General features: G+C 41.9%; 1 protein-coding gene across 3 annotated transcripts in view; it reads left to right on the top strand.

The window, feature by feature from the left end:
- Nucleotides 1-18967, top strand: part of LOC115157100 (dipeptidyl aminopeptidase-like protein 6) — a 130438-nt gene that overhangs the window by 103151 nt on the left and 8320 nt on the right. For 2 of the 3 annotated variants that reach the window (XM_029705031.1, XM_029705032.1), the window contains exons 9-18: nucleotides 6015-6169; nucleotides 6446-6543; nucleotides 8812-8938; nucleotides 9044-9082; nucleotides 9271-9378; nucleotides 15655-15746; nucleotides 15930-15977; nucleotides 16695-16807; nucleotides 17727-17774; nucleotides 17968-18066. In XM_029705031.1, the coding sequence (XP_029560891.1) occupies nucleotides 6015-6169; nucleotides 6446-6543; nucleotides 8812-8938; nucleotides 9044-9082; nucleotides 9271-9378; nucleotides 15655-15746; nucleotides 15930-15977; nucleotides 16695-16807; nucleotides 17727-17774; nucleotides 17968-18066 (927 nt within the window). The remainder of the gene's footprint in view (nucleotides 1-6014; nucleotides 6170-6445; nucleotides 6544-8811; nucleotides 8939-9043; nucleotides 9083-9270; nucleotides 9379-15654; nucleotides 15747-15929; nucleotides 15978-16694; nucleotides 16808-17726; nucleotides 17775-17967; nucleotides 18067-18967) is intronic. The other variant, XM_029705033.1, reaches the window with a different exon arrangement.

Raw genomic sequence — 18967 nt, 5'->3', positions numbered from 1 at the left:
AGCCACAGGGCATTCTTGATCCCAAATCAGTTTTTGAGAGGATTATAAAATCATTATAACACACTTGTATACTCTAAGGTCACTCTATCACTATGTAGGCCCATAGAGTACCACATTATGAGTCATAATACCCATAAAACATAAAGGTCAAACAGGGAAATGGTTCCAATCATTTTTCCACCATTCACCGTGTAAATATCTCGAGGACAAGGTGACTTTTATCATTATATTTGCCTGTATTTACCCCCTAAAAATGAAATGCCAATTAGCTGCTAATGTGGCTATCATAAATAACTACAAATGCCATGATGATCTGGGCGAGACTGCTGAATCGAGGCAAAGGTAAGAATTCTCTGGATTAACTATCTAATGTTAGCTAAATGTAAAATAAGCAAAAAAGAATCGTCCCTTTTACAGGACCCTGTCTTTCAAAGATAATTCATAAAAATCCAAATAACTTCAAAGATCTTCATTGTAAAGGGTTTAAACACTGTTTCCCATGCTTGTTCAATGAACTATAAACAATTAATGAACATGCACCTGTGGAACGGTCATTAAGACACTAACAGCTTACAGACGGTAGGCAATTATGAAAACTTAGGACACTAAAGAGGACTTTCTACTGACTCTGAAAAACACCAGTTACACCAGGAACGCACAATCCCTCCATCAGTGCTCAGACTGTCCACAATAGGCTGAGAGAGGCTGGACTGAGGGCTTGTAGACCTGTTGTAAGACAGGTCCTCACCAGACAACACCGGCAACAAAATCGCCTATGGGCACAAACCCACCGTCGCTGGACCAGACAGGACTGGCAAAAAGCTTGTGCGAGCAAGGAGGCCTACAAACCTGACTTAGTTACACCAGCTTTGTCAGGAGGAATGGGCCAAAATTAACCCAATTTATTTATTGTGGGAAGCTTATGGAAGGCTACCCGAAACGTTTGACCCAAGTTAAACAATTTAAAGGCAATACTACCAAATACTAATTGAGCGTATGTAAACTTCTGACCCACTGGGAAGGTGATGAAAGAAATAAAAGCTGAAATAAATCATTCTCTCTACTATTATTCTGACATTTCATATTCTTAAATTAAAGTTGTGATCCTAACTGACCTAAAACAGGGAATTTCTACTGGGATTAAATGTTAGGAATTGTGAAAAAAGTTTAAATGTATTTGACTAAGGTGTATGTAAACTTCTGACTTCAACTGTATAGTGGCACGGTTTGCCAACAACACCCGTGCCAATATGTCCTCCAAACACCTCCTTTGGCGTTATCACTTAAGTAGAAACTTCTAGGAGCAACAACGGCTCAGCTGCGAAGTGGTAGGCCACACAAGCTCACAGAACGGGACCGCCGAGTGCTGAAGCGTGTTGCGCGTAAAAATCATCAGTCCTTGGTTGTAACTCAGTAGTGAGTGTTGCAAACTGCCTCTGGAAACAATGTCAGCACAAGAACTGTTTGTCGGGAGCTTCATGAAATGGCTTTCCGTGGCCGAGCAGCCGCACACAAGCCTAAGATCACCATGCACAATGGTTTAAAGCTCGCCGCCATTGGACTCTGGAGAAGCAGAAACAGTGATGAATCACATTTCACCATCTGGCAGTCTGACGGACTGCCCCAATGCATAGGGCCAACTGTACAGTTTGGTGCAGGAGGAATAATGGTCTGGTTCGGGCTAGGCCGCTTAGTTCCAGTGAAGTGAAATCTTAACACTACAGCATACAATGGCATTCTAGACGATTCTGTGCTTCCAGCTTTGTGGCAACAGTTTGGGGAAGGCCCTTTCCTGTTTCAGCATGACAATGCAACCGTGCACAAAGCGAGGTCCATACAGAAATAGTTTGACGATCGGTGTGGAAGACTTGACTGGCCTGCACAGAGCCAACCTCAAACCCATCGAACACCTTTGGGATGAAGGGGAACGCCGACTGCGAGCCAGGCCTAATCACCCAACATCAGTGTCGAACTGCCTGACACTAATGCTCTTGTTGCTGAATGGAAGCAAGTCCCTGCAGCAATGTTCCAACATCTAGTGGAAAGCCTTCCCAGAAGAGTGGAAGCTGTTATAGCTGCAAAGGGGGGACCCACTCCTTATTATTGCCCATGATTTTGGAATAAGATGCTCGACGAGCAGGTGTCCACATACTTTTGTATGCATGTAGTGTAGTTGCATAATATTTGTATGCCGCTAGTGTTATGCAGTGACTCTTGAACTGCTGAACCTGATTTATGTTTGAATGTTGTACATTTTCTAAATTGTGTTCATACAGGGCTACCTTGACAAAGAGGCATTGGTTCAATGGGACTCCCTGCTAAAATAAAGGTTAAATAAATAAAGTCAAATAAAATCTCAGAGCAACATCATGAGGCTGGTGTGTGTGTGTGTGTGTGTGTGTGTGTGTGTGTGTGTGTGTGTGTGTGTGAGTGTGTGTCCCTCTCCCTGTCTTACCAGAGCAGAATGATTGGTGTGAGTGTGGTGTAGTATAGTGATGAGACAGGTTTATCTTCCAGCCATGCAGGACAGGAGTGATTGTCATGCAGAGCAGAGAGTGTCAGAGCAGAGAGAGTGTCAGAGCAGAGAGAGTGTCAGAGAGAGTGTCAGAGCAGAGAGAGTGTCACACAAAACTGACAGCGCAGGGCATGGATCTCTTTTCAACACCCCAGTGCCAATTTATCACTCCAGACGTGTCGCGACAGGAAACGAGAAGCTGTCTGTCTGTCTATGGGGTTATGTATTGGAATAGGAAGTGTGTTATTGAGTGGTGATGTGGAGATATGTGCACTGGATCGGAGCAACACTTCCTTTGATGGGCATTAGGCTACTGTGCATAGTAAGCATAATACTGTATTTTCACATTCAGTATATACAGTGCCTACACACACAATGACAGGTATTCGTATAACATTTTAGCTTTTATAATAAACTAATGTCTTTACAGTTTACTTATTAGTTTCTAGGGCACAAAATGTGCTTCAAAAGTAGCTAGAATTCATATAGGCCCAATATAGGCTGTATCTCAATTTAAAAAATCATATTTTTTGGTGCTCCACATTTTCATAGTGAAAGAAAACATATAGACATTTTTTTAGTAGTCCATCTGTCTCTCCCTGAGGGCTGTGGCGATCTGGGTCATGGTCCTCATGCTGTCACCATGACCACACTGAGACTGATATAATACAGTAAGTAACCAGACCCACTGAACTCAGAACTCCTTCACCAAAGCTCTGAAATGCCAGGCCAGTTTCAGCAATATTTCCTTCCATTGATTATCAGTGGGTCAGCAGAGAGCACGGCTCTTTCAGGTCACCTATACCCTGCTTCAACTCCTCATACAGATGGTATTTTTCTATGCATCAATAGATTATGTTGGATGTATGCTGTTATAATGTACTGAAGATTGTGTTGAACAATGTCCTTGAGAGCATTCAATCAGTTATTTAATTATCCATATCTCATCCCTAGAGATGGGAACGACGAGTCAACATGTTTGTCAAATCATCGTACACCGCTCTCCCACACAATCTCTGTATGCTGGTCTTCATCGTCCTTCATAGACCATCCTCATCCTCTGTCAACTGAAGTTGAGTCATATTGTGTTTGTCTCAGGGAAAGGCTGCTTGTTTGTACCATTCCTTTGATAGGAAGCTTTCCTGGAAGGTCTATGCTTCCACCTGGTGGGCTTTTGTGGATTATATTTGACTGGGCATATAACTCCATTCATTTAATTACTTATCTTGTCCTTTTCTTTACCTCTGTTTTCAAATGACCTTTTGACATGCACTCTCCACACCTGATGGATGATAAAGAAATAAATTGACTCAGAACATAAGCTGATATTCTACCTCCCTCTGTATCTCTGTCTGTAACCCTGCAACATATTTCATCAATAGCTATGAGTAATGGACCTCTACTCCAGTGACAGTACAGTAAATGGGTGCCATAAATCAGAGACAGGCCACAACACATCTGCACCACATCTGTGTGGTGGAAATATCCTTTATCAGCACACACAGCTAATGAAGTGACTTTGGGATATGATGACATACAGTTGAAGTCGGAAATGTACATATATTTTAGCCAAATACATTTAAACTCAGTTTTTCACAATTCCTGACATTTAATCCTAGTAAAAAATCCCTGTCTTAGGTCAGTTAGGATCACCACTTTTATCTATAGGATTGAAGTCAGGACTTTGTGATGGCAACTCCAATACCTTGACTTTGTTGTCCTTAAGACATTTTGCTACGACTTTGGAAGTATGCTTGGGGTCATTGTCCATTTGGAAGACCCATTTGCGACCAAGCTTTAACTTCCTGACTGATGTCTTGAGATGTTGCTTCAATATATCCACATACTTTTCCTTCCACATGATGTCATCTATTTTGTGAAGTGCACCAGTCCCTCCTGCAGCAAAGCCCCCCCACAACATGATGCTGCCACCCCCGTGCTTCACGGTTGGGATGGTGTTCTTCGGCTTGCAAGCCTCCCCCTTTTTCCTCCAAACATAACATTTCCTTTGATTTTCCCATGATGTCAAGCAGAGGCACTGAGTTTGAAGGTAGGCCTTGAAATACATCCACAGGTACACCTCCAATTGACTCAAATTATGTCAATTAGCCTATCAGTAGCTTCTAAAGCCATGACATCAGTTTCTGGAATTTTCCAAGCTGTTTAAAGGCACAGTCAACTTAGTGTATGTGAACTTCTGACCCAATGGAATTGTGATACAGTGAATTATAAGTGAAATAATCTATCTGTAAACAATTGTTGGAAAAATGACTTGTGTCATGCACAAAGTAGATGTTCTAACCGACTTGCCAAAACCACAGTTTGTTTACAAGAAATTTGTGGAGTGGTTGAAAGACGAGTTTTAATGACTCCAACCTAAGTGTATGTGAACTTCCGACTTCAACTGTATATACTGAACAAAAATATAAATGCAACTTGTAAAGTGTTGTTCCCATGTTTCATGAGGTGAAATAAAAGATCCCAGAAATGTTCCATTCACACAAAAAGCATATTTCTCTAAAATGTCCTCACCAGGGTCTTGACCTGACTGCAGTTCGACGTCGTAACCTACTTCAGTGGGCAAATGCTCACCATCGATGGCCACTGGCATGCTGGAGAAGTGTGCTCTTCACCGATGAGTCCCGGTTTCAACTGTACCGGGCAGATGGCGTTGTGTGGGCGAGTGGTTTGCTGATGTGAACAGAGTGCACCATGGTGGTGGTGGGGTTATGGTATGGGCAGGCATAAGCTACGGACAACAAACACAATTGCATTTTAGGGGGGGACCAACAATGGCAATTTGAATGCACAGAGATACAGTGATGAGAATCTGAGGCCCAATGCACGGCCCCATGTCGCAAGGATCTGTACACAATTCCTGGAATCTGAAAATGTCCCAGTTCTTCCATGGCCTGCATACTCACCAGACATGTCACCCATTCAGCACGTTTGGGATGCTCTGGATTGACGTGTAAGACAGCGTGTTCCAGTTCCCGGCAATATCCAGCAACTTCGCACAGCCATTGAAGAGGACTGGGATAACATTCTATAGGCCACAATCAACAGCCTGATCAACTCTATGTGAAGGAAATGTGTCGCACTGCATGAGGCAAATGGTGGTCACACCAGAAACTGACCGGTTTTCTGATCCACTCCCCTACCTTTTTTTAAAGGTATCTGTGACCAACAGATGCATATCTGTATTCCCAGTCATGTGAAATCCATAGATTAGGGCCTAATGAATGTATTTCAATTGACTGATTTCCTTATATGAACTGTAACTAAAATCTTTAAAATGGTTGCATGTTGCATTTACATTTTGTTCAGTGTTCATCATATCAGTAAACAACAGACTATTAGATTTATTATTAATCTTATAACTATCTTGTAACCTTATAGCCTTAAAGCCTGTCTTGAAGATGAATAGACGTTATTTATCACCATATTTTTTATACAGTGTGATACAGTAGTTCATTGTTTATGGGGTTTGTTGTTCCAGAGGAGATCCTTCAGACCCACATAGCCCATTGGTGGTCTCCAGATGGTCTCAGACTGGCCTATGCCACCATCAACGACACTCTGGTGCCCAAGATGGAGGTCCCTATTTTCACTGGCGCCCCGTATCCAATAGGGCTGGAGTACCATTACCCCAAGGTAAATCCCGCAGACAGCCTTTTGTTTATATTTTCTGTCCTCCTTGCCCTACACTGCCCTGACGTTTTTGGGTGAGTGGTATTGAATGAGTACCAATTGCTGTTGTGCAGATCGTCTCTGGTTCAAACCCAGGTCGCAACAGAAAAGGGATCAACTCTTCTACAGAGTTGTGTGGATCTGACAGTTGACTTCACACAGACAAAAAGGATCCATACAGATACCGTATAACCCACTGAATTATATGATTTCTGGCGTAACCTGTCTCTTCCCCTGCAGGCTGGGGAGGAAAACCCTGTAGTACACCTATCTGTGGTGAGTTTGAACGGCCCCCTTCACACGGTGGAGATGAAGAAACCAGACGACCCCAGGATAGGGTGAGTGTCTCACTGACTGAATGACACAGTTACACGTTTCAAGATAATCTTTCTTATCCCATCAACTAGATTCAGCCGCGGCACAGTTTTTTTCTTGAGCGGATGGTCAGGAACCGGAACAAAATTACAAATACTTTGTAGACTGCAAATTGACCGCAAGAAGCACAGAAATAACATTTGACTAAAACATAATAATTTCAAACCTTGCTTACATTTGTATATGATTACATATACAGTATCTCTCTATTATACATGGGAATACTTTGGAACAGATTTCCAAAATTATAATCACTTGGAGATGATTTCCTGGTGTTTTTACAGTCTTTTATGTCCAACTATATATACACAGTACCAGTCAAAAGTTTGGACACACCTACTCATACCAAGGGTTTTTCTTTATTTTCTACATTGTAGAATAATCGTGAAGACATCAAAACTATGAAATAACACATATGGAATCATGTAGTAACCCAAAAAGTGATAAACAAATCAAAATATATTTTATATTTGAGATTCTTCAAAGTAGCCACCATTTGCACACTCTTGGCATTCTCTCAACCAGCTTCATGAGGTAGTCACCTGGAATGCATTTCAATTAACAGGTGTACCTTGTTAAAAGTTATTTTGTGGAATTTCTTCCCTTCTTAATGCGTTTGAACCAATCAGTTGTGTTGTGACAAGGTAGGAGTGGTATACAGAAGACAGCCCTATTTGGTAAAAGACCAAGTCCATATTATGGCAAGAACAGCTCAAATAAGCAACGAGAAACAACAGTCCATTATTACTTTAAGACATGAAGGTCAGTCAATCAGGAAAATTTCAAGAACTTCAAGTGCAGATGCAAAAACCATCAAGCGCTATGATGAAACTTGCTCTCATTAGGACCGCCACAGGAAAGGAAGACCTAGAGTTACCTCTGCTGCAGAGGATACATTCATTAGAGTTAACTGCACCACCCAAATAAATGCTTCACAGAGTTCACGTATCAGACACATAATGGACACCAATAATAAGAAGAGACTTGCTTGGTCCAAGAAACACGAGCAATGGACATTAGACCATTGGAAATCTGTCCTTTGGTCTGATGAGTCCAAATTTGCAATTTTTGGTTCCAACCGCCATGTTTTTGTGAGACACAGAGTAGGCGAACGAATGATCTCCGCATATGTGGTTCACACATGGTGATTTGCTGGTGACAGTGTCTGATTTATTTAGAATTCAATGCACACCTAACCAGCATGGCTACCACAGCATTCTGCAGCAATACGCCATCGCATCTGGTTTGCGCTTCAACAGGACAATGACCCAAAACACACCTCCAGGGTGTGTAAGACCTATTTGATCAAGAAGAGTGATGGAGTGCTGCATCAGATGGGGCAGCAGGTAGCCTAGTGGTTAGAGTGTTGGGCCAGTAACCAAAAGATTGGTTGATCGAATCCCCGAGCTGACAAGGTAAAAATCTGTCGTTCTGCCCCTGAACAAGGCAGTTAACCCACTGTTCCTAGGCTGTCATTGTAAATAAGAATTTGTTCTTAACTGACATGCCTAGTTAAATAAATAAATAAAATAAAAAATAAAATAGATGACCTAGCCTCCACAATCACCCAACCTCAACCCAATTGAGATGGTTTGGAATGAGTTGGACTGCAGAGTGAAGGAAAAGCAGTGTGCTCAGCAAATATGGGAACTCCTTCAAGACTGTTGGAAAAGCATTCCTCACAAAGCTGATTGAGAGAATGCAGATAGTGTGCAAAGCTGTCAACAAGTCAAAGGGTGGCTACTTTGAAAAATATAAAATATATTTTTATTTGTTTAACACTTTTTTGGCTACTACATGATTCCATATGTGTTATTTTATAGTTTTGATGTCTTCACTATTATTCCACAATGTAGAAAATAGTAAAATAAAGAAAAACCCTTGAATGAGTAGGTGTGTCCAAACTTTTGACTGGTACTGTGTATGTATGTATGTATGTATGTATGTATGTATGTATGTATGTATGCATGTATGCATGTATGCATGTATGTATGTATGTAAATAAATAAATAACTTGTCGGGGGGGGCATATAAAACCACCTGCTGGACAAATTTGTACTATGGGTCACCAGTTGGGGAACCCTGCCACAGGGATGCAAACTTTTAGAGAAATATTCATCATGGAATAACCTTGCATCATAATGTATACTGCATTAGCCATGGCAATTCTGAAACAATCGGAAATGAATTGATCTAAACTTGTAACTCATTCCATTGTGTTCTTTTTGTAGAATGGAATATTATATCACAATGGTTATGTGGGCCACCACCACCAAGCTGGCAGTCAACTGGCTGAACAGAGCCCAGAACAACTCCATACTGACACTGTGTGAGGCCACTACAGGAGTCTGCACTAAGGTGAAACACACGCACGCACGCACGCACGCACGCACGCACGCATGCACACACCGCCGCCCTCTTACACTGGCCCTAGCCCTTACTTGCTATCTCATACTTTTCTAGAAACATGAGGATGAAAGTGATAGCTGGCTACACAAACAGGTAAGTGATATGAACAGTAAAAGCATTTTATAACATTTATCACTCACCACACACATAAAAAAACAACCCATACATTACAGTCAAAACTTACAGAAGAAGGGGAGGCGGTAGGAGGGACAGAAGTGCATTTTACCGATTTATCTGTCTCATGTACTCAGACTCACTCCTCCTTTCTCTCCCTACTGTAGAACGAAGCACCACTCTTCTCCCATGATGGATACAAGTTCTTCTTTACCAGAGCTATACCTCAGGGTGGGAGGGGCAAGTTCTTCCATATCTCCATGTCAACCTCCCAGGTAGAACAACACTGTCCTCCTTCCACTACCATTCAACTTTTGGGGTCACTTAGAAATGTCCTTGTTTTTGAAAGAATAGAAAAAAAATTGTCCATTAAAATAATATAAAATTGATCAGAAATACAGTGTAGACATTGGTAATGTTGTAAATGACTATTGTAGCTGGAAACGGCAGATTTTTTATGGAATATGTACATAGGCATACAGAGGCCCATTATCAGCAACCATCACTCCTGTGTTCCAATGGCACATTGTGTTAGCTAATCCAAGTTTATAATTTTAAAAGGCTAATTGCAATTATGTTAGCACAGCTGAAAACTGTTGTTCTGATTAAAGATGCAATAAACCTGGTCTTCTTTAGACTAGTTGAGTATCTGGAACATCAGCATTTGCGTGTTCGATTACAGGCTCAAAATGGCTAGAAACAAAGACCTTTCTTCTTCAGTCTATTCTTGTTCTGAGAAATGAAGGCTATTCCATGTGAGACATTGCCAAGAAACTGAAGATCTCATACAACGCTGGGTACTACTCCCTTCAGAGTACAGCGCAAACTGGCTCTAACCAGAATAGAAACTTTGCAAGAGGACAAGTACATTAGAGTGTCTAGTTTGAGAAACAGAGGCCTCACAAGTCCTCAACTGACAGCTTCATTAATGAGGCCACGGGTTAGCAATGAACCCTGAGACGGGATTGCTAGCAAGGCTGGAAATTCAAAACATCAAAAATCTAATAATTTCAATTTCTCAAACAATCAACTATTTTACACCATTTAAAAGATAAACATCTCCTTAATCTAACCACATTGTCCGATTTTCAAAGAGGCTTTACGGCAAAAGCATAAAGTTAGATTATGTTAGGACAGTACATAGCCACAAAAGTACAAACATCCATTTTCAATTCAAGGTCAGGCGTCACCAAAAGCAGAAACCAGCTAAAATTATGCACCAACCTTTGACAATCTCCATCAGATGACACTCCTAGGACATTATGTTATACAATACATGCATTTTTTGTTCCATCAAGTTCATATTTATATCCAAAAACCGCATTTTACAGTAGCTGTGAAATTCTGATTTTTTTCTTCTCTGAAATGCTTCCGGTGAACAACGTTACAATTTTCAAAATTACTATTCGAAAACATTGGTAAATTATAATATTGTCATTCAAATAATTATAGTTTAACATTTCGTAAATGATACTGTCTTGCCAGATTTCAAAATAACTTTACTGGGAAATCACAAGTTGCAATAAACCAGGTGCTGTGCTAAGAACAATAAGCTAGCCTAATTAGCTTAGCATCATCTTGTAACCATGTAATATCAATAATACTATTGTTTATAATCCATTACCTTTGATTATCTTCATCCATTGGCAGTTCCAGGAATTCCAGGTCCACAACAAATGTGGTTTCTTTTGACAAAGTTCATAATTGATGTTCAAAGAACTCCACATTGTTCCATGTTGTTAGCGCTTCGGTGGCTACTAAAAAGTAGCGCGGGGGGGTGTGTGAAGTCACGGCAAAAAGTTAAAAAAGTTACAAAAATAATCTATTTATGTTTGTTCAAACATGTCAAACGTTGTTTAGCATCAATCTTTAGAGCCATTTTTAACGTGAAACATCAGTAATGTTTCAACTCGACCTCACAAGTGTCTAGAAAAACGTTTTTGAAAAATGTCCCGTGTCTCATGATTGCGCAGGTGCAGGCCATAATGGAAGTGACGACATCCCACGGACGTCAACTTCAATGCATTCTTATTTGCTCCCTGTTAATCATGGAAGCTTCAAACAACTTTATAAAGATCGCTGACATCTAGTGGAATCCGTAGGAGTTGCGAACTGAATCCTTTCTCACTATGGTATCTAATAAACAATGACACTAAATAGTACAGCCACAAAATTCTCATTTTTTTTAATCTATTTTTCTCAGGTTTTTGCCTGCAATATGAGTTTTGTTATACTTACAGACACCATTCAAACTGTTTTAGAAAATTCAGAGTGTTTTCTATCCGAATGTGTTAATAATATGCATATCCTAGCTTCTGAGTTGGTGTAGGAGGCAGTTAAAAATGGGCACGTATTTTTTTCAAAATTCTCAATACTGCCACCGTGGCCCGTAGAGGTTAAATAGTACCCGCAAAACACCAGTCTCAACGCCAACAGTGAAGTTGCGACTCCGGGATGCTGGCCTTCTAAGCAGAGTTGCAAAGAAAAAGCTGTATCTCAGACTGGCAAATAAAAATAAAATATTAAGGTGGGCAAAAGAACACAGACGTCTCTAGAAGGCCAAAGACCCCTCAGAAACACCAATACTCCTTAGCCGGCCCACAAGAATGGAATGGTCTACCGTATCAAAAGCTTTGGCCAAGTCTATAAAAATAGCAACACAACATTGCTTAGATTCAAGGGCATTGGTGACATCACTGAGGACCTTTAAGGTCGCAGTGACACATCCATAACCTGAGCGGAAACCAGATTGCATACCTGAGAGAATACTATTGACATCAAGAAAGCCAGTCAGTTGATTAGTGCCAATTCTTTCCAACACTTTTGATAAACAGGGCAAAATAGAAATAGGCCTATAACTGTTAGGATCAGCTTGATCTCCCCGTTTAAATAAAGGACGAACCGTGGCTGCCTTCCAAGCAATGGGAACTTTCCCAGAGAGAAGAGGCAGGTTAAAATGGTCAGAGATTGGCTTGGTGATGATAGGGGCAACAACCTTAAAAAGGAAAGGGTCTAAAGAGGGAGGGGCATCGGGGCTAATCGCATTGGAAGGGGTGGGAGATGAGGAAATGTTGGACGGGCAAGGAGGCATGGCTGAGTCAAATAGGAATATTGACTTAATGAAAAGGTGACTAAAGTGCCCAGCCATGTGCTTCTTGTCAGTAACGACCACATCAACTTGAAGGGACAAGGTCAGCTGTGAGGAGGAGGGTTTATTCTTCAGATCTTTAACCATTTTTCAGAACTTCTTGGGGTTAGACCCACAGAGAGAGAACTGCTCCTTAAATTAACTAACTTTGGCCTTCCGGATAGCCTGAGTACACTTATTTCAAATTTTCCTGAACGAGAGCCAGTCAGCCTGAGTATGCGTGTGCCGAGCCTTTCGCCAAATGCAATTCTTGAGGTGGAGTAAGTCTGCAAGATCACGGTTGAACCAGGGGCTGAACCTGTTTTTAATTCTCATTTTCTTTATGGGGTCGTGTTTGTTAACCATATCACTGAAAATATAAAAAAGAAGGTCCAAGCGTCTTCGACCGAGGGGATCAAGTTGATTCTGTACCAATTTACAGAGGCCAAGTCATGAAGGAAGGCTTGCTCATTAAAGTTTTTTGCCAAGCGTCAATGACAAATCAGGACAGTTCGTTTCACTGAGCAGCCATTACGAACACAGGCTGTGAAACAGTGATCACTAAGGTCATTACAGAAAACACCAGACTGATACCTATCGGGATTATTTGTGAGGATAACATCAAGGAGAGTAGCCTTTTCTGGGTGTTTGGAGTCATACCTTGTGGGATTTGTAATAATCTGAGAAAGATTTAGGGAGTCCCATTGCTTTAGGACTTGGTCAGGTGATTTAAGCATGTCCCAGTTTAGGTCACCTAGCAGGACAAATTCAGACATAGTGTAAGGGGCCAGGAGAGAGCTTAGGGTAGGTAGGGTACAGGCCGGTGCTGATGGAGACCAATAAAACCCAGCAACAGTTGAAAGTTTATTGCTTAAAACCTGTTGGGGCCACCCCTTCTCGTTCGGATCCCGATAACGGGATTGCTTGACAAGATACATGGCGTGAAATTCAAAACAGCAAAAATCTAATAACTTAAATTTCTCAAACAATCAACTATTTTACACCCTTTGAAAGATAAACATCTCCTTAATCTAACCACGTTGTCCGATTTCAAAAAGGCTTTACGGCGAAAGCATAAAGTTAGATTATGTTAGGACAGTACATTGACAAAACATTACGCACAGCTATTTTCAATGGAAAGACAGAAAATATTTAGCCTCCAAAACTGCCTGTGAGCAGCGCTACAATTTCCAAAATTACTATTCGAAAACATTGGTAAAATATAATATTGTCATTCAAAGAATTATAGATTAACATCTCGTGAATGCAACCGCATTGCCAGATTTCAAAATAACTTTACTTGGAAATCACACTTTGCAATAAACGAGGTACTATGCTCAGAAAAATAGGCTAGGCGATACAGACTAGCGCCATCTTGGAGTCATCTAAAATCAAATATACTATTGTAAATATTCCCTTACCTTTGATTATCTTCATCAGAAGGCACTTCCAGGAATCCCAGGTCCACAACAAATGTTGTTTTGTTCGAAGAAGTTCATAATTTATGTCCAAATAGCTCCTTCTTGTTAGCGGGTTCCGAAGGCTACGCAAAATGTACGAAGCGCGCGGAACATGTCGCCACTAAAAGTACAATTTTTTTTTTATTTACGTTCGTTCAAACATGTCAAACGTTGTATAGCATAAATCTTTAGGGCCTTTTTCAATCAGAACTTCAATAATATTCAAGGCGGACGATTGCATTGTCTTACAAAATGTTTCGGAACGAAAGAGTACCCACATGCACGTGCATCATTGTAGTAATGGCCCTCCCCCTATGACAAACTTTCCAGACCTCTCGTTCGGTCAGTTTTTACAGGAGAAGACTCAAACCACTTTGTAAAGACTGTTGACATCTAGTGGAAGCCTTAGGAAGTGCTAAATGAATCCTAACTCACTGTGTGTTTCATAGGCAAAGGCTTGAAAGTGATTCCACACATCAGATTTCCACTTCCTGTTAGGATTTGTCTCAGGGTTTTGACTGCCATATGAGTTCTGTTATACTCACAGATACCATTCAAACAGTTTTAGAAACTTTAGAGTGTTTTCTATCCAAATCTAATAATAATATGCATATTCTCGTTTCTGGGCAAGAGCAGTAACCAGTTTAAATCGGGTACGTTTTTTATCCGGCCGTGAAAATACTGCCCCCTAGCCCCAACAAACCAGCAAATCAAATTGTTTATTGCTTAAAACCAGCAAATCAAATTGTTTATTGCTTAAAACCAGCAAATCAAATTGTTTGGGGACAGACTTGGTGGAGACAACCGAGCACTGAAGGTGCTGAAGGTGATCCTGAAGGTGATCCTTTGGAAGATCTGTCTTGCCGAAAAAGGTTATAACCAGAAGGGTTAACGTCAGTATTCAAAACAGTCTTCCTTAACCACGTCTCAGTAATGACCAACACATCTGGATTGGAGCTGTGAACCCACACTTTCAATTGATCCATTTTAGGTAATAAGCTTCTAGTGTTAACGTGCAGAAAACCCAGGCTTTTACGAGAGCAGCAATCAGTGAAGCAGATATCAGAGCACAAGTCAGAATTGGAGCTAGCAACAGTATATGGACCAGGGTGCACATGCACATTTCCCGATATCATCAACAGTAATACAATCAAGGCACGGCAGAGGACAGGCAGAGGACAGGGAGAGCTCTGCAGTGTTGATTTATAAGATTTTAATGTGCATTAGATGGCAACAAGATCATATTGTACAGCAATTTCATCAGGTAACATGAACACAAAGCCAGCGAGAGGTGGTTATAATGAGGCCAAAAGTCTGTGTAACCAATAGAGAGTCAGAGTCCCGAGTGTGGGAACAAACATAGTATGTCCCACGGTTGGGTAAACAAGAAAGCTCAGTGTCAACAAAGCATACAGGAGTCGTGAGGCAAATAGAAAAATGCACAAGAAAAAATATATAATGATTTGGGGCTAGCCATTGTAAGTTCAGAGTCACTCGCCCCAACAGTGCCTGTGTGCTGGAGGTGAACGAAAGCTCGGGAGAGAGGGGGGAGTGTGGTAGGGATACCTGTACTAGACAGGGAGAGACAAGACAGGGCAGACGGTGAACAGATCGCCAGGTGGAATCCCAGCAGCGGGCAACAGGAGTAGGTGTCACACCCACTTGGGAGAAGCTTTTATTTCTGGAGGCAGATTTCTTGTGGAAAATGCCAGTGGATGGTCTCTGAACAGCGGGAGAGAGCTTCAAAGGGCTCTGGATTTGGGTGGGGTAGCCTGTGAGATTCCTGCCATTTGTTGGGCTCAAAGGCTTCGACACCTCAGTGATAATTTAAGTTGTATCTGGTCTGTTTCAGTTCCAGGTTGGATGGTGTCCTCAGGTCTCTGCTGTTTGTTTGCCAGAGCCAACTGTAGCCAACTGTTCTTTAACCTGTAGTTGTCATGTTGACATGTATTGTTCCATTCCAGCCCAACACCAGCACAGACACTCTGCAGTCACTGACATCAGGAGACTGGGATGTTACTCAGATACTGGCCTACAGCCAAGACAAGCAGCTCATGTAAGTCTCTCCACCCATACATTACAGTAACGTGACCAAATAGTACCATTATGATTCCTAAATACATATCATTTCTTATCACTTATAGTTGATCAAATGTTACCATGGAAACTTGACTTACCTTCTCTTGTTCAGGTAATAGTCATTGAACTCCAAACTGATCTTCATCACAATGTTTTACAGATACTTTTTGAGCACAGAGGATGATCCAAAACGACGACACCTCTACAGGTATAGTTAGAGGGTTTATTTTGTGAGAGATCACTCTGTAATTGTTTTTATCTAATAGGGTATAATCAATCAATCAATGAAATGTATTTATAAAGCCCTTTTTACATCAGCCGATGTCACAAAGTGCTATACTGAAACCCAACATAAAACCCCAAACAGCAAGCAATGCAGATGTAGAAGCACGGTGGCTAGGAAAAACTCCCTAGAAAGGCAGGAACCTAGGAAGAAACCAGGCTCTGAGGGGTGTCCAGTCCTCTTCTGGCTGTGCTGGTGGAGATTATAACAGTACATGGCCAAGATGTTCATAGATGACCAGCGGGGTCAAATAATAATAATCACAGTGGTTGTAGAGGGTGCAACAGGTCAGCACCTCAGGAGTAAATGTCAGTTGGCTTTTCATAGCCGATCATTCAGAGTTAGAGGCAGCAGGTGCGGTAGAGAGAGCGAGTCAAAAACAGCAGGTCCGGGACAAGGTAGCGCGTCCGGTGAACAGGTCAGGGTTCCATAGCCGCGGCAGAATAGTTGAAACTGGAGCAGCAGCAGGTGGACTGAGGACAGCAAGAAGTCATCAGGCCAGGTAGTCCTGAGGCATGGTCCCAGGACTCAGAGAGAGAGAGAGAGAGAGAATACTGATATTCTCACAGAACACCGGATAAGACAGGAGAAATACTCCAGATAATGCTAATGGCGTGGTTAACTGTATCTATCCTATATCAGTGCGGACACTAAAGGCCCGTTCAACCGCCGCTGTCTGTCATGTGAGTTCAAGTGTGGCTATGTGGACGGCTCCTTCAGCCACAACATGCAGTACTTCCTGCTCAACTGTAAAGGTGAGTGCTCCTGACCTTGAATCCTGAACACTAAGCAGCATATGTTGCACTTTCCTGAATCAGTAGATTTTTGTGATACATAAATAAATTGAAGTCTTTCGCTATGCTGCTGAGGTTTTAGTGGGGTGTTTAGTGTCAAATATAAAATAAAAAATAAAAAATCTGAGTCAAAATATTAAATTGAATTAGTGTTCAATGCTGTGGCAAAAGGTTGTATTGAATCTGAATGCGGTACACCACTAACCACTGTTTCTACTTGCCAATCAGATGTAGCTCAATGTGAACTGCCAGCCACAAAATGTGAACTGCCAGCCTGCATCCTACAGTGTTCCTGCTGTATCAAACTACAGTAGTTTGCTTCCTGTGTGTCAGACAGGTTCTGTCTGAAATGAGAGCAGGGCCCAGGGAGGGACAGATGAGGACGGGCTCAGTGCTGCATGGCCTTTTTTATGTCTGTGTTCTCATTCTCTCTGAGAACGATAGTCATCGTTCTCTCCTACCGGTGCAGTTGCCATGGCAGCTGATTTGTTTAGAGGGTCCGCTCTGGAGAGGAAAAAGGGCAACGGCCTTTTCATTAATTCGATCTTGTGAGTGGAGAGCTGCCCTGGTCTGTTCTGAGTAATAATAACAGCCTGGTATTCATTCAGCTGCTCCCCAAGGTGCTACAGACAGACAGTGGCTTCTCAGTAATGACACATGGCTGGCTGAGAGGGGTTATTTCTAGACTTGCATTACTAAAGATGGAAAGAGAGTGAGAGGCATTTTTTTCTCTGGTTTTTAAATACAGTGAAATGTGTATTTTGTTTGCTTCTCCATTTGAGGCCATTTATATGAACCTTCAAGTGTTTCTTCCTATAATAACCTCCACCTCTCCCTCTCTCTCTCTTTCTCTGCCCCCCCCCCATGTATCCCCATCCAGGCCCTGATGTACCCAGTGTTGCCATCTACAGCACAAAAGACAGACAGAGTGAGTGCTATGAAGCCTGACCCTGGCCTGTACCATAAAGGGCACTGAAGCTGAGGGGCATTTTATTCAGTGTAGTGTCTTTATAATCACATCACAAAAAATGTAATGGGAAATGTGTTCGATGCTTCATGAAGCTGCCACTCAGACTATACTGTAAGTGAACAATGAGACTATTTCTTCCATGTCACTGCAGAGGTCCTGGACCTGGAGACTAACGAGGGAGTGAATAACACGTACCACAACATGCAGATGCCCAAAGTGGAGTACGAGACCATCACCATAGACGATTACAGTAGGTATCCCTCCATGGTGCACCTATGCATAGGAAGCTAGACAATGCCCTTTTCAGCTGCATTCTTTATGATGACATTATATATGTCATCATATGGCCTCCCGAGTGGCGCAGTGGTCTAAGGCACTGCAGTGCTAGCTGTGTCGCTAGAGATTCTGGGTTCGCGACTGGGAGACCCATGGGGCAGTGCACAATTGGCCCAGCGTCGTCTGGGTTAGGGGAGGGTTTGACCGGCTGGGATGTCCTTGTCCCACCGTGCACTAGCGACTCCTGTGGCGGGCCTGGCGTAGTGCACGCTGACATGGTCGCCAGGTATACGGTGTTTCCTCCGACACATTGGTGTGGCTGGCTTCCGGGTTAAGTGGGCATTGTGTCAAGAAGCAGTGTGGCTTGGTTGGGTTGTGTTTTGGAGAACGCACAGCTCTCGACCTTCGCCTCTCCCGAGTCCGTACGGGAGTTGCGGCGATGAGGTAAGACTGTAACTACCAATTGGATACCACGAAAGTGGGGAGAAAAAGTATGTGAACCCTTTGGAATTACCTTGATTTCTGCATAAATTGGTCATCAAATTTGATCTGATCATCATCTAAGTCACAACAATAGACAAACACAGTGTGCTTCAACAAATAACACACAAATGATTGTATTTTTCTTGTCTATATTGAAACATTCACAGTGTAGGTTGGAAAAGTATGTGAACCCCTAGGCTAATGACTTTTCCAAAAGCTAATTGGAGTCAGGAGTTACCTAACCTGGTGTCCAATCAATGAGACGAGATTTGAGATGTTGGTTAAAGCTGCCCTGCTTTATAAAAAACACTCACAAAATTTGAATTTTCTATTCACAAGAAGCATTGCCTGATGTGAATCATGCCTCGAACAAAAGAGATCTCAGAAGAAAT

The sequence above is a fragment of the Salmo trutta genome, chromosome 21, assembly GCF_901001165.1.
Source record: "Salmo trutta chromosome 21, fSalTru1.1, whole genome shotgun sequence".
NCBI lineage: Eukaryota > Metazoa > Chordata > Actinopteri > Salmoniformes > Salmonidae > Salmo > Salmo trutta.
The sequence above is the reverse complement of the archived record's forward strand: the minus strand, read 5'-3'. Positions and strand labels throughout refer to the sequence as shown.